At 37.3% G+C, this 13,217-nt stretch overlaps 1 protein-coding gene across 2 annotated transcripts in view; it reads right to left on the bottom strand.

The window, feature by feature from the left end:
• RADX (RPA1 related single stranded DNA binding protein, X-linked) overlaps nucleotides 1-13,217 on the bottom strand; it is a 99,885-nt gene that overhangs the window by 53,867 nt on the left and 32,801 nt on the right. For both annotated transcript variants that reach the window (XM_002699835.7, XM_005227839.5), the window contains exons 7-9: nucleotides 11,436-11,540; nucleotides 9,929-10,093; nucleotides 8,595-8,755 (exon numbers count right to left, since the gene is read on the bottom strand). In XM_002699835.7, coding sequence (XP_002699881.1) covers nucleotides 8,595-8,755; nucleotides 9,929-10,093; nucleotides 11,436-11,540 — 431 coding nt within the window. The remainder of the gene's footprint in view (nucleotides 1-8,594; nucleotides 8,756-9,928; nucleotides 10,094-11,435; nucleotides 11,541-13,217) is intronic.

Here is a 13,217-nt window from a genome sequence, read left to right as displayed (position 1 = left end):
TTAAACTAATTCACAAGAATTATTTCTCTCTTAAAAGACTCTACACTTTTAGCATATCCATTTTTCGTAACTTGAGTTGTGACAAAACTTTGTAATCATAACAATGCTTTTATAAAGTTGATTTATCTTAATCTAACTGCTAGTAACATATTTCAAAAAGATAAACAAAAGTTTTTCTTATGTAACTGTAAAGTTGGATTAGATGCTTCTTTCCATAAGAATAGTAATCTTAGAAATAACTTTTAAAAACACAAACTCATGGAAAAAATTAATTTGTCTTGATTTTGCCTAGAGTTCAGAAGTGGCCTCTTCTACAGCATTTATCCTCCAAGAGTCATTGCTACTTCTTAATAAAATTTGGGTAGAACTGCCAAGTCTGACAATAGAGCTAAAAACTTCCAGTGGGAATGTACATATACTTTTGGCCTGGACATAAGGTAAGAAATGAATGTAGTCAAAAATACGACCTGGAAATCTAAATAAATGCTATCATGACAGGCTCATATTACATAGAAAGCAAAACCAAAATACCAAGTTTGGAGGGCCTAGGGAAATATCAGAGGCTGTGACTTTAGTCCAGACTGCTCCAAAATAAATGACATAAAAAGAAAACAAACTAAAAATGAAGCTTTTCCTTTTAGGTTTACATCATTAAGAGTTAATACATTTGAGTTCTGAATGAATTGTACAAGATATAATGCCGGGGAGGCGGTCCTAAGATGGTGGAGGAATAGGACAGGGAGACCACTTTCTCCCTGACAAATTCATCAAAAAACATTTAAACGCTTAGTAAATTCCACAAAACAACTTCTGAATGCCGGCAGAGGACATCAGGCACCCAGAAAAGCAGCCCAGTGTTTTCGAAAGGAGGTAGAAAAAAATATAAAAGACAAAAAGAGAGACAAAAGAGATAGGGATGGAGCTCCATCCCGGGAAGGGAGTCTTAAAAAGAGAGACATTTCCAAACACCAGGAAACACGCTCACTGCCGAGTCTGTGGCGAGCCTTGGAACCACAGAGGGCAACATGACCGGGAGGAAAAATAAATAAATAATTAAAACCCACAGATTACGTGCCCAACGGTAACTCCCCCAGTGGTGAAGCAGTGCAGACACCTGCATCCGCCATAGCAAGTTGGGGCTGGGCAGGGAGGCGCGGGCTGCATTGCTTAGAGTAAGGACCGGGCCTGAATGCCCCGAGGGCAATCTGAGGGACCTAACTGGGACAGCAAACCAGACTCGGGGATAGCTACCACGTGAAAAGCCCTAACCTAAGACACCGCCAGGCCCACTCACAGAACAAAGGACTGAACAGAGCTAGCCTGCTGCAGACCATACCCCTCCGGTGACAGGCAGCCAGAGCTGGAAGGGGGCAATCACAGCCCTAGAGAGACATTATCTACAAAACTGCAAGCAGGCTTCTTTGCTAACTAAGACTTCTTGGGGTTCTCGACGGTCAACATCCGCCTGAGAAGGTGCACTGGATGTACACCAAGAAAACTGAGCGACAGGGACGGGGGAAGCGATAAGTTGCAGCGACCGCGCTCGCCAAACACCTGATCACCTGAGCTGCTCGGACCTGGGAAGGGCACAAAATGCAGGCCCAACCAAATCTGTGCCTCTGAGGACTACCCCAGCACCTGAACCTGAGCGGGTTAGACCTGGCAGCTGCATGCAGCCCAGGGCTGGCCTCAGACGGTTCCCGGCAGAGCAACCTAGAGCCTGAGCAGTGTGGGCAGGGAGGGTACACGCACCATGAGCGGCGGCAAACCCAGTGTTGCCGAGACACTGCAAGCACACGCCAGTGTTATTTGTTTGCAGCGTCCCTCTCTCCACACAGCACTACACAAGTGAGCCTAAAGAAGTGTCCAACACCGCCCCCTTGTGTCAGGGCGGAAATCAGACACTGAAGAGACCAGCAAACAGAAGAAGCTAAAACAGAGGGAACCGCTTTGGAAGTGACAGATGCAATAGATTAAAACCCTGTAGTTAGTACGGACTACATAGGAAGGGGCATATAGACCTTGAGAAATATAAGCCGGACCAAGGAACTATCCAAAAATGAAATGACCCAACACTGCCCACAACACCACCAGAGAAAGTCCTAGATATATTTTTACTATTTTTACTATCATTCTTTTTTTAAATTTTTAAAAAATTTTAAAGTCCTCTATTACTCCTTTAATTTTCATTTTTATAACCTACCATTACTTTGCAAAAAAAGGACCCTACTTTTTAAAGCAAACTTTATATATATTGTGTGTGTGTGTGATAATTTTGTGTGTGTGTGTGATAATTTTTGTGACTTTTTTTATTTAATATTGTATTTTAGAAAATCCAACCTCTACTCTAGATTTTTAATCTTTGCTTTTTGGTATTTGTTATCAATTGTGTACCTTTAAGAACCCAATCCTCAGTACCCATTTTTACTTGGGAGTGTGATTACTGGCTTGATTGCTCTCTCCCCCTTTTGACTCTCCTTTTTCTCCACGAGGTCCCCTCTATCTCCTCCCTCCCCCTTCTCTTCTCTACCTAACTCTGTGACACTCTTTGGGTATTCTGGGCAGTGGATAACACTTAGGGAACTGACTACTGCCTGGATCTATCTCTCTACTTTTGATTCCCCTTCTCCTCCTAGTCACCTCTGTCTCCTTCCTCCCTCTTCTCTTCTGTGTTTAACTCCATGAACATCTCTGAGTGGTCCAGACTGTGGAGTGCACATAAGGAAGTGATTACTGGCTAGCTTGCTCTCTCCTCTTTTGATTCTACCTCATCTCATTTGGGTCACCTCTAACTCCCTCCTCCCTCTTCTCTCCTCCATGTAACTCTGTGAATGTCTCTGGATGTCCCTCACTGTGGAGAAACTTTTCAACTTTAACCTAGACGTTTTATCAATGGTGCTGTATAGATGGAGAAGTCTTGAGGCTACTGTAAAAATAAGACTGAAAACCAGAAGCAGGAGGCTTAAGTCCAAACCCTGAGAACACCAGAGAACTCCTGACTCCAGGGAACATTAATCGACAGGAGCTCATCAAACATCTCCATACCTACACTGAAACCAAGCACCACCCAAGGGCCAACAAGTTCCAGAGCAAGACATACCACGCAAATTCTCCAGCAACACAGGAACACAGCCCTGAGCTTCAATATATAGGTTGCCCAAAGTCACTCCAAACCCACTGACATCTCATAACTCATTATTGGACACTTCATTACACTCCAGAGAGAAGAAATGCAGCTCCACCCACCAGAACACCGACACAAGCTTCCCTAATCAGGAAACCCTGACAAGCCACCTGTACACCCACAAAGAGGAAACTCCACAATAAAGAGAACTCCACAAACTGCCAGAATACAGAAAGGCCACCCCAAACACAGCAATAGAAACAAGATGAAGAGACAGAGGAATACCCAGCAGGTAAAGGAACAGGATAAATGCCCACCAAACCAAACAAAAGAGGAAGAGATAAGGAATCTACCTGATAAAGAATTCTGAATAATGATAGGGAAAATGACTCAAAATATTGACAAAAAAATGGAATCACAGATAAATAGCCTGGAGACAAGGACTGAGAAGATGGAAGAAAAGTTTAACAAGGACCTAGAAGAAATAAAAGAGAGTCAATATATAATGAATAACACAATAAATAAGATCAAAAACACTCTGGAGGCAACAAATTGTAGAATAAGGGAGGCAGAAGATAGGATTAGTGAAGTAGAAGATAGAATGGTAGAAATAAATGAATCAGAGAGGAAAAAAGAAAAACGATTTTAAAGAAATGAGGAAAATCTCAGAGACCTCCAGGACAATATTAAATGCCCCAACATTGAATCATAGGAGCCCCAGAAGAAGACGACAAAAAGAAAGACAATGAGAAAATACTTGAGGAGATAATAGTTGAAAACTTCCCTACAATGGGGAAGGAAATAATCACCCAAGTCCAAGAAACCCAGAGAGTCCCAAACAGGATAAACCCAAGGCAAAACACCCCAAGACACATACTAATCAAATTAACAAAGTCAAACACAAAGAACAAATATTAAAAGCACCAAGGGAAAAACAACAAAAAACACACAAGGGGATTCCCATAAGGATAACAGCGGATCTTTCAATAGAAACTCTTCAGGCCAGGAGGGAATGGCAGGACATACTTACAGTGATAAAATAAAATAACCAACAGCCCAGATTACTGTACCCAGCAAGTATCTCATTCAAATATGAAGGAGAAATCAAAAGCTTTACAGACAAGCAAAAGCTGAGAGAATTCAGCATCACCAAACCAGCTCTCCAACAAAAGCTAAAGGATCTTCTCTAGACAGGAAACACAGAAAGGGTGTATGAACTCAAACCCAAAACAACAAAGTAAATGGCAATGGGATCATACTTATCAGTAATTACCTTAAATATAAATGGGTCGAATGCCCCAACCAAAAGACAAAGACTGACTGAATGGATACAAAAAAAAGACCACTATATATGTTGTCTACAAGAGACCCACTTCAAAACAGGGGACACATACAGACAGAAAGTGAAGGGCTGGAAAAAGATATTCCATGCAAACAGAGACCAAAAAAAGCAGGAGTAGTAATACTCATATCAGATAAAATGGACTTTAAAACAAAGGCTGTGAAAAGAGACAAAGAAGGACACTACATCATGATCAAAGGATCAATCCAAGAAGAAGATAAAACAATTATAAATATATATGCACCCAACATAGGAGCACCACAATATGTAAGACAAATGCTAACAAGTATGAAAGGGGACATTAACAATAACACAATAATAGTGGGAGACTTTAATACCCCACTCACACCTATGGATAGACAACTAAACAGAAAATTAACAAGGAAACACAAACTTTAAATGATACAACAGACCAGTTAGACCTAACTGATATCTATAGGACATTTCATCCCAAAACAATGAATTTCACCTTTTTCTCAAGCGCACACAGAACCTTCTCAAGGATAGATCACATCCAGGGCCATAAATCTAGCCTTGGTAAATTAAAAAAAAACTGAAATGATTCCAAGCATCTTTTCTGACCACAATGCAGTAAGATTAGATCTCAATTACAGGAGAAAAACTATTAAAAATGCCAACATATGGAAGCTGAACAACACGCTGCTGAATAATCAACAAATCACAGAAGAAATCAAAAAAGAAATCAAAATATGCATAGAAACGAATGAAAATGAAAACACAACAATCCAAAACCTGTGGAACACTGTAAAAGCAGTTCTATGGGGAAGGTTCATAGCAATACAGGCATACCTCAAGAAACAAGAAAAAAGTCAAATAAATAATCTAACTCTACACCTAAAGCAACTAGAAAAGGAAAAAATGGGTTAGTAGAAGGAAGAAATCTTAAAAATTAGGGCATAAATAAATGCAAAAGAAACAAAAGAGACCATAGCAAAAATCAACAAAGCCAAAAGCTGGTTCTTGGAAAGGATAAATAAAATTGACAAACCATTAGCCAGACTCATCAAGAGACAAAGGGAGAAAAATCAAATCAATAAAATTAGAAATGAAAATGAAGAGATCACAACAGACTACACAGAAATACAAAGGATCATAAGAGACTACTATCAGCAATTATATGCCAATAAAATGGACGACGTGGAAGAAATGGACAAATTCTTAGAAAAGTACAACTTTCCAAAACTGGAGCAGGAAGAAATAGAAAATCTTAACAGACCCATCACAAGCACGGAAATTGAAACAGTAAATGGAAATCTTCCAGCAAACAAAAGCCCAGGTCCAGACGGCTTCACAGCTGAATTCTACTAAAAATTTAGAGACGAGCTAACACCTATCCTACTCACTCTTCCAGAAAATTGCAGAGGAAGGTAAACTTCCAAACTCATTCTATGAGGCCACCATCACCCTAATACCAAAACCTGACAAAGATGCCACAAAAAAAGAAAACTACAGGCCAGTATCACTGATGAACATAGATGCAAAAATCCTTAACAAAACTCTAGTAATCAGAATCCAACAGCATATTAAAAAGATCATACACCATGACCAAATGGGCTTTATCCCAGGGATGCAGGAATTCTTCAATATCTGCACATCAATCAATGTAATACACCATATTAACAAATTGAAAAATAAAAGCCATATGATCATCTCAATAGATGCAGAGAAAGCCTTTGACAAAATTCAACATCCATTTATGATAAAATCTCCCCAGAAAGCAGGAATAGAAGGAACATACCTTAACTTAATAAAAGCTATATATGACAAACCCACAGCAAACATTATCCTCAATGGTGAAAAACTGAAAGCATTTCTGCTAAAGTCAGGAACAAGACAAGGGTGCCCACTCTCACCACTACTATTCAACATAGTTTTGGAAGTTTTGGCCACAGCAATCAGAGCAGAGAAAGAAATAAAAGGAATCCAGATTGGAAAAGAAGTAAATCTCTCACTGTTTGCAGATGACATGATCCTCTACATAGGAAACCCTAAAGACTCCACCAGAAAATTACTAGAGCTAATCAATGAATATACTAAAGTTGCAGGATATAAAATCAACACACAGAAATCCCTTGCATGCCTATACACTAATAATGAGAAAATAGAAAGAGAAATTAAGGAAACAATTCCATTCACCATTGCAACTAAAGGAATAAAATACTTAGGAATATATCAACCTAAAGAAATTAAAGACCTATATATAGAAAACTATAAAACACTGGTGAAAGAAATCAAAGAGGACACTAATAGATGGAGACACTAATAGATGGAGAAATATACCATGTTCATGGATCAGAAAAATGAGTATACTACCCAAAACAATCTATAGATTCAATGCAATCCCTATCAAGCTACCAACAGTATTTTTCACAGAGCTAGAACAAATAATTTCACAATTTGTATGGAAATAAAAAAAAAAAAACTCAAATAGCCAAAGCAATCTTGAGAAGTAAGAATGGAACTGGAGGAGTCAACCTGCCTGACTTCAGGCTCTACTACAAAGCCACAGTCATCAAGACAGTATGGTACTGGCACAAAGACAGAAATATAGATCAATGGAACAAAATACAAAGCCCAGAGATAAATCCACGCACCTATGGCCACCTTATCTTTGACAAAGGAGGCAAAAATATACAATGGAGAAAAGAATCTCTTTAACAAGTGGTGCTGGGAAAACTGGTCGACCACTTGTAAAAGAATGAAAGTAGAACACTTTCTAACACCATGCACAAAAATAAACTCAAAATGGATTAAAGATCTAAATGTAAGACCAGAAACTATAAAACTCCTAAAGGAGAACATAGGCAAAACACTATCCGACATAAATCACAGCAGGATCCTCTATGACCCACCTCCCAGGATAGTGGAAATAAAAGCAAAAATAAACAAATGGGACCTAATTAAAATTGAAAGCTTCTGCACAAAAAAGGAAACTCTAAGCAAGCTGAAAAGAGAGCCTTCAGAATGGGAGAAAATGATAGCAAATGAAGCAACTGACAAAGAACTAATCTCAAAAATATACAAGCAACTCCTGCAGCTCAATTCCAGAAAAATAAACGACCCAATCAAAAAGTGGGCCAAAGAACTAAACAGACATTTCTCCAAAGAAGACATACAGATGGCTAACAAACACATGAAAAGATGCTCAACATCACTCATTATCAGAGAAATGCAACTCAAAACCACAATGAGGTACCATTTCATGCCAGTCATAATGGCTGCTATCCAAAAGTCTACAAGCAATAAATGCTGGAGAGGGTGTGGAGAAAAGGGAACCCTCTTACACTGTTGGTGGGAATGCAAACTAATACAGCCACCATGGAGAACCATGTGGAGGTTCCTTAAAAAACTGGAAATAGAACTGCCTTATGACCCAGCAATCCCACTACTGGTCATACACAGCGAGGAAACCATAATTGAAAGAGACATGTGTACCCCAATGTTCATCGCAGCACTGTTTATAATAGCCAGGACATGGAAGCAACCTAGATGTCCATCAGCAGATGAATGGATAAAAGAGCTGTGGTACATACACACAATGGAGTATTACTCAGCCATTAAAAAGAATACATTTGAATCAGTTCTAATGAGGTGGATGAAACTGGAGCCTATTATACAGAGTGAAGTAAGCCAGAAAGAAAAACACCAATACAGTATACTAACGCATATATATGGAATTTAGAAAGATTGTAACAATGACCCTATATGCGAGACAGCAAAAGAGACACAGATGTACAGAACAGTCTTTTGGACTCTGTGGGAGAGGGAGAGGGAGGGATGACTTGGGGGAATGGCATGGAAACATGTATAATATCATATATGAAGCGAATTGCCAATCCAGGTTCGATACAGGATCCTTAGGGCTGGTGCACTGGGATGACCCGGAGGGATGGTATGGGGACAGAGGTGGGAGGGGGGTTCAGGATGGGGAACACGTGTACACCCATGGCAGATTCATGTTGATGTGTGTCAGAACCAATACAATATTGTAAAGTAATTAGCCTCCAGTTAAAATAAATAAATTTAAATTAAAAAAAGATATAAATCTAATTGTGGTTACAATCAGAGTGCTTTCAGAGATATACTATTAATTCTCTGCCACCATACCCGTAGTGTTTCAGATGCTGAGGCACTTTGAGTTGCACTGTGATATGGGACATACTTTATAACCGTAATTATTCCCTGAATTGCAATGCGCTTTTGTTCCCTATACTGCAGATCTTCAATCTCCACCTTTACTTCACTTATAGCTGTCAAGAGTGATTCAACTGCAAAAGAGTAATTCCAAGGAAATTGTAAGTTTTAAAGAACTGAAATTACAAAAACAAGAATTAGATTTGCAATGTAATTTCACAACATGAAAATTATAAACTTGCTAATAACTTAAATATGTGAGACTTTGTGTTTATATTTGGCATCCCCTTAGGTGATGTTGGTAAAACTGGCAAAATACATTTCAGTTAAATTGTTATACCGTCTTCTAGTCTGGTGTCTTAATTTGAAACAGAAATTTTACATATTGAATGCAATTTATATATCATACTTCAAACTATAAAGTGTTGCTTAGCCATTGCATAGAAGCACACATGTTAATATTTTCTATATTCTATATGCTATATATAGCATATACTACATATTGCTGGCATTATGAAGTATAGAAGGATGCCAATATTTAGCTAATGATAGATCAGTATTTCAAAGTTTCTTTTTTTCCAAAGCTGTGAAATTATCTCACAGCTTTTCAAAAAGAATATATGCTAAACTTTTCAACTATCATATTTTAAGTCTACTAAAATAAATTAATGTCTCTCATCAGTACTTATTCTGAATCTCACTAATTTTGATATCATTTTTATTTAAAGGTGGAGCCTCAGCCATGTTATATCCAATACACAGTCATCCACAAGTTTTGCAATACACATATCTATAAGTTTTGCAAACCTTCAGATACAAAGAGCCAACTGTAATCACTGTATATCCCTTATGTAAGGCATTTGAACATCTGAAGATTTACGTATCCATGGGGCTCCTTGAACCAATCCCCTATGGATACCAAGGGATATCTATGTATCATTTCATAAAAGTGGCCTAATACAGTTATATCTTGGTATCAAATTGTCCAATGTATCCTTTCATAGGTTTAATTTAAATAATATTATAAGAGTTGGGATCTACCAACTCAGATTTGATCTCAAAGACCTTAAATCAAGATATCTCCATTTAGTCAGTCTATATTCCTTTTTCTTTACAGTCTAATAAAATCAAAATATCCTTTATGGGACATGACATATGTTTTTATATCTTTATAAAGATCAAATTATTAACAGTGAGTATTGCTACACTCTGGCCTACTCAAATTAAAGAGTAAAGATGACTAAATGACAAGGCATATACCATACATATAGCATATAATCATAAACGACTAGTAATTTCATCAGTACCTTTAAGAGAACTACTATACTTCCAAAATGTCTCTGGCACTGGTGGATAGGGGTAATATCCACCTATAACAGTATTCTTCCCTTCTCCAGAATCGTTCTTCTCTTTAACCCACTGGATAAAGTTTTTTACCTTGGCATCATCGTTTCGCAGCTGGCCTTTATGACCTCATTGCACGAAGGGTAAAAAATAAGGGAAAAAAAAAATAAATCACTGTAGTAAACCGCCTGGACTGTTTTGTGTATAAAAACATTTTAATATAAGATCAATCTCATGTCACCAAGAAAAGAAGTCAACTTATTCACTATGTAGCACATAATTATACTGAATATGCATACAAAATTATCAAAGATGGTAAATAAATCCTAAATCTAGAAGGAAATCAAACATACTACAGTTTCTGTGGACTACACTGTAGCTGTCTGTAGGATACCAAAAAAAGCCAGAAGAAAAAGAAAACTAATAGTCTGGACTTTTCTAGCTATCCAACTGGTTAGCATCTTCTTAGAAAACCAATTTTTATGTATTAACCTGAAGGTATGATAGCACATATGAACTAAATTTTCTGTGAATATAGCTCAGCATTTAAACTCATGCTTTTGAAATGTACTTAAGTGTCATTTACATCTGATATTATTAGTATATTTTAGATCTGATATTATTCATATTTATAAAATGAGGTATAAACAAAGATGTGTATTACATCCTTCCTAGCACTCTTCTTTGACAAATTTCCTAATTACCAAGATGGTAGCATTCTAGTAAGTAAAACATTCCACAGTACTCTCTCATTCGTCTGATTTTTTTGCCCACATTATCAGAGAGAATGGAAAAAAATAATAAACTTATAGATAAGCAGTGAGACTTTGCTTGCTATGTTAAGTAAAATGCAAGTCTGGGAACCAAAATTTAACATACATTTTCATTTTAACATTTTAAAACTACTGTTAGTTGAATCCTTATTGTGATACAGGGCCAAACAAGTCTTCAATCTGTGAAGCCATTTATGATTATCTAACTTAACATTAAGCAGGAATTAAAGTTAACCAAAGGACATAAAATTCTCCAGAAATTCTTCAGAAAGTCAGAAAATTGTTGCTTGAATTGTAAATCATCTCGAAGCAACAGATTTCATAGGCTGTATATTCTTTGTTGGGGCCTCCTGGTGGCTCAGATGGTAAAGAATCTGCCTGCAATGCAGAAGACCCGGGTTCGATCCCTGGGTTAGGAAGATCCCCTGGAGAAGGGAATGGCAACCCATTCCAGTATTCATGCCTGGAGAACCCCATGGACAGAGGAGCCTGGTGGGCTAGTCCATGGGGTTGCAAACAGGCAGGTACGACTGAGCAACTACTGTGCACACACACACATACTCTTTGTTAAACCAATCTTATAGTGAAGGAGTTCAAAATAAGGCTATCTTGTGGTTGAATGTTATAATAAAATTTAATTTAATGAAGAGAAAATATATTAGATTTCCAATTAAATATATACAAAGAAATTGCTTACAAGTCATAAATATGTGACTCTCGTTTGTGGTGGTGAGGTAAAGCAGTTTAGGTACTTGATCATCATTTCTGACAACTTTCAGCTGTGTACACGTGAAATATGTCACTGCAGGAAAAGAAAACACTTATGAAATTATTTATGCATTTCAAAGGGAAATACCTAGATCACAATCTAACAGAGTACTTCTCAAGTTTTACTGAACTCAGGAATCACTTGGGATAATTGTTAAAATGTAAATTCAGATTCAGTAGTTTTAGTGTGGGGCCTGAAATTCTTTGCTTAGTGAGATCTTAGCACTAGTGATACTAGTGCTGTTAGCCCTTTGACCACACTTGGAGCAACAAGGATCTAACACTTTTCCTTTAGCAAGTATTAATACAGCAGCTGCACATAACCGAAGGCCCTGCTTGCTGGACAGCTGAAGAGTGAAAGTCTTTTAATTGGCCACACAACTGAGTGTGAACTGTTATTTCCTACAGAGAAAAAAAAAAACTGAGCTTCTCCATGTTTTCACTGATTAACCCAATCTAACCTTGATCCCTGAAATTACTCTCACTCTTTCCATCAGATAGGGCTACACACTATTAATGTGAACTTGTTTATGCAAGTGTTTTAATTGTGTTTATCTCAATTAGACTTTAAATCTCAAAGACAGGGCTTCTACCACATATTCTTTTCTGTTGGCTTTCCTCACCAACTAGATAGACTAAAAAGAATCCTTGAAAATGAGATTATCATGTCTTCAGATTTCAACCACTTTCAAAAGCTATCAACTGTTTTGTAACTATCAGGTTATTTAGGAAGAGTTTACTTATGCAAAAATATCTTTAAAATTTTAACTTATATGTCCCAAAACAGTTGTCTTACAAATCAGGAAATGAAGAAATAAATATAAATACTTGCAATTTCCTATCAACAGTAAGCTCTCATTTGAGAATAAATATTTTCCTAGAGCATGATAATATCTATAAATTCATTTCCTGTATCTCTCATTTACTAGTTCTTTATTTTGGAGCAATGAAAAGAAAGAAAATCTGTTCAAATGACTAAGAATAATTCTCTTGATTTATACAGTTTTTCATTTATTTCAAAAATTATACAAAGATGTGAGTATTCATTATTAAAGATGCTGACATAAGCATACTAAAGAAATCTCTAATTCTAAGTTCATGGTTGCTAAAAATAAGATATTTGAACCTAACACCTTCTAGCTGTTTAAAATCTCTCTTGACCTTTATTTCCTCACCCATAAATTTGTAAAAACATCACCTCTTTAAAAGGTAACTGTAAGTACAAAATTAAGTAACATCTATGAGCAACTAATATATAGTAAGCAGTGAAAAAGTTTTCCCCTTAGTTCTTCACTTTCCTTAATGAAAAGTAAAAAAAGTGGCCCTGGGCCGGTGGTGCCCCAGCGTGCACACACCATGGGCCTTCCACAGCACCATGTATCGCCAAAGCCTGTGATTCTGAGCACACACACATAAAGTAAAACAGATGCCCTACTACCAAAGGATTCTGGTACTGTTCCAGAAGATCCTTAGTTATGTTCTCCTTCATAGGTCTGAAGCTTCCTTGATATTCACCATTTATTTCACAATTTTTTCCTTCACTCTTGGTCAAAAGATGAAAATGAATAGTGATTGTTGTCAACTCTTGTACTAGAGTAAATCTCACTAGGCTCCATATAAACTTTTCTTAAAAGATATATTTCATGTTTCCATAAGAAATAGAATGTGACTACATGGCAACACGTCTGTGAAAAATCATTTGCCAAAACCT

Source organism: Bos taurus, chromosome X (assembly GCF_002263795.3).
Source record: "Bos taurus isolate L1 Dominette 01449 registration number 42190680 breed Hereford chromosome X, ARS-UCD2.0, whole genome shotgun sequence".
NCBI classification, from domain to species: Eukaryota; Metazoa; Chordata; class Mammalia; order Artiodactyla; family Bovidae; genus Bos; species Bos taurus.
Note: the sequence above shows the minus strand (reverse complement) of the source record. Positions and strands in the feature narration are given on the sequence as shown.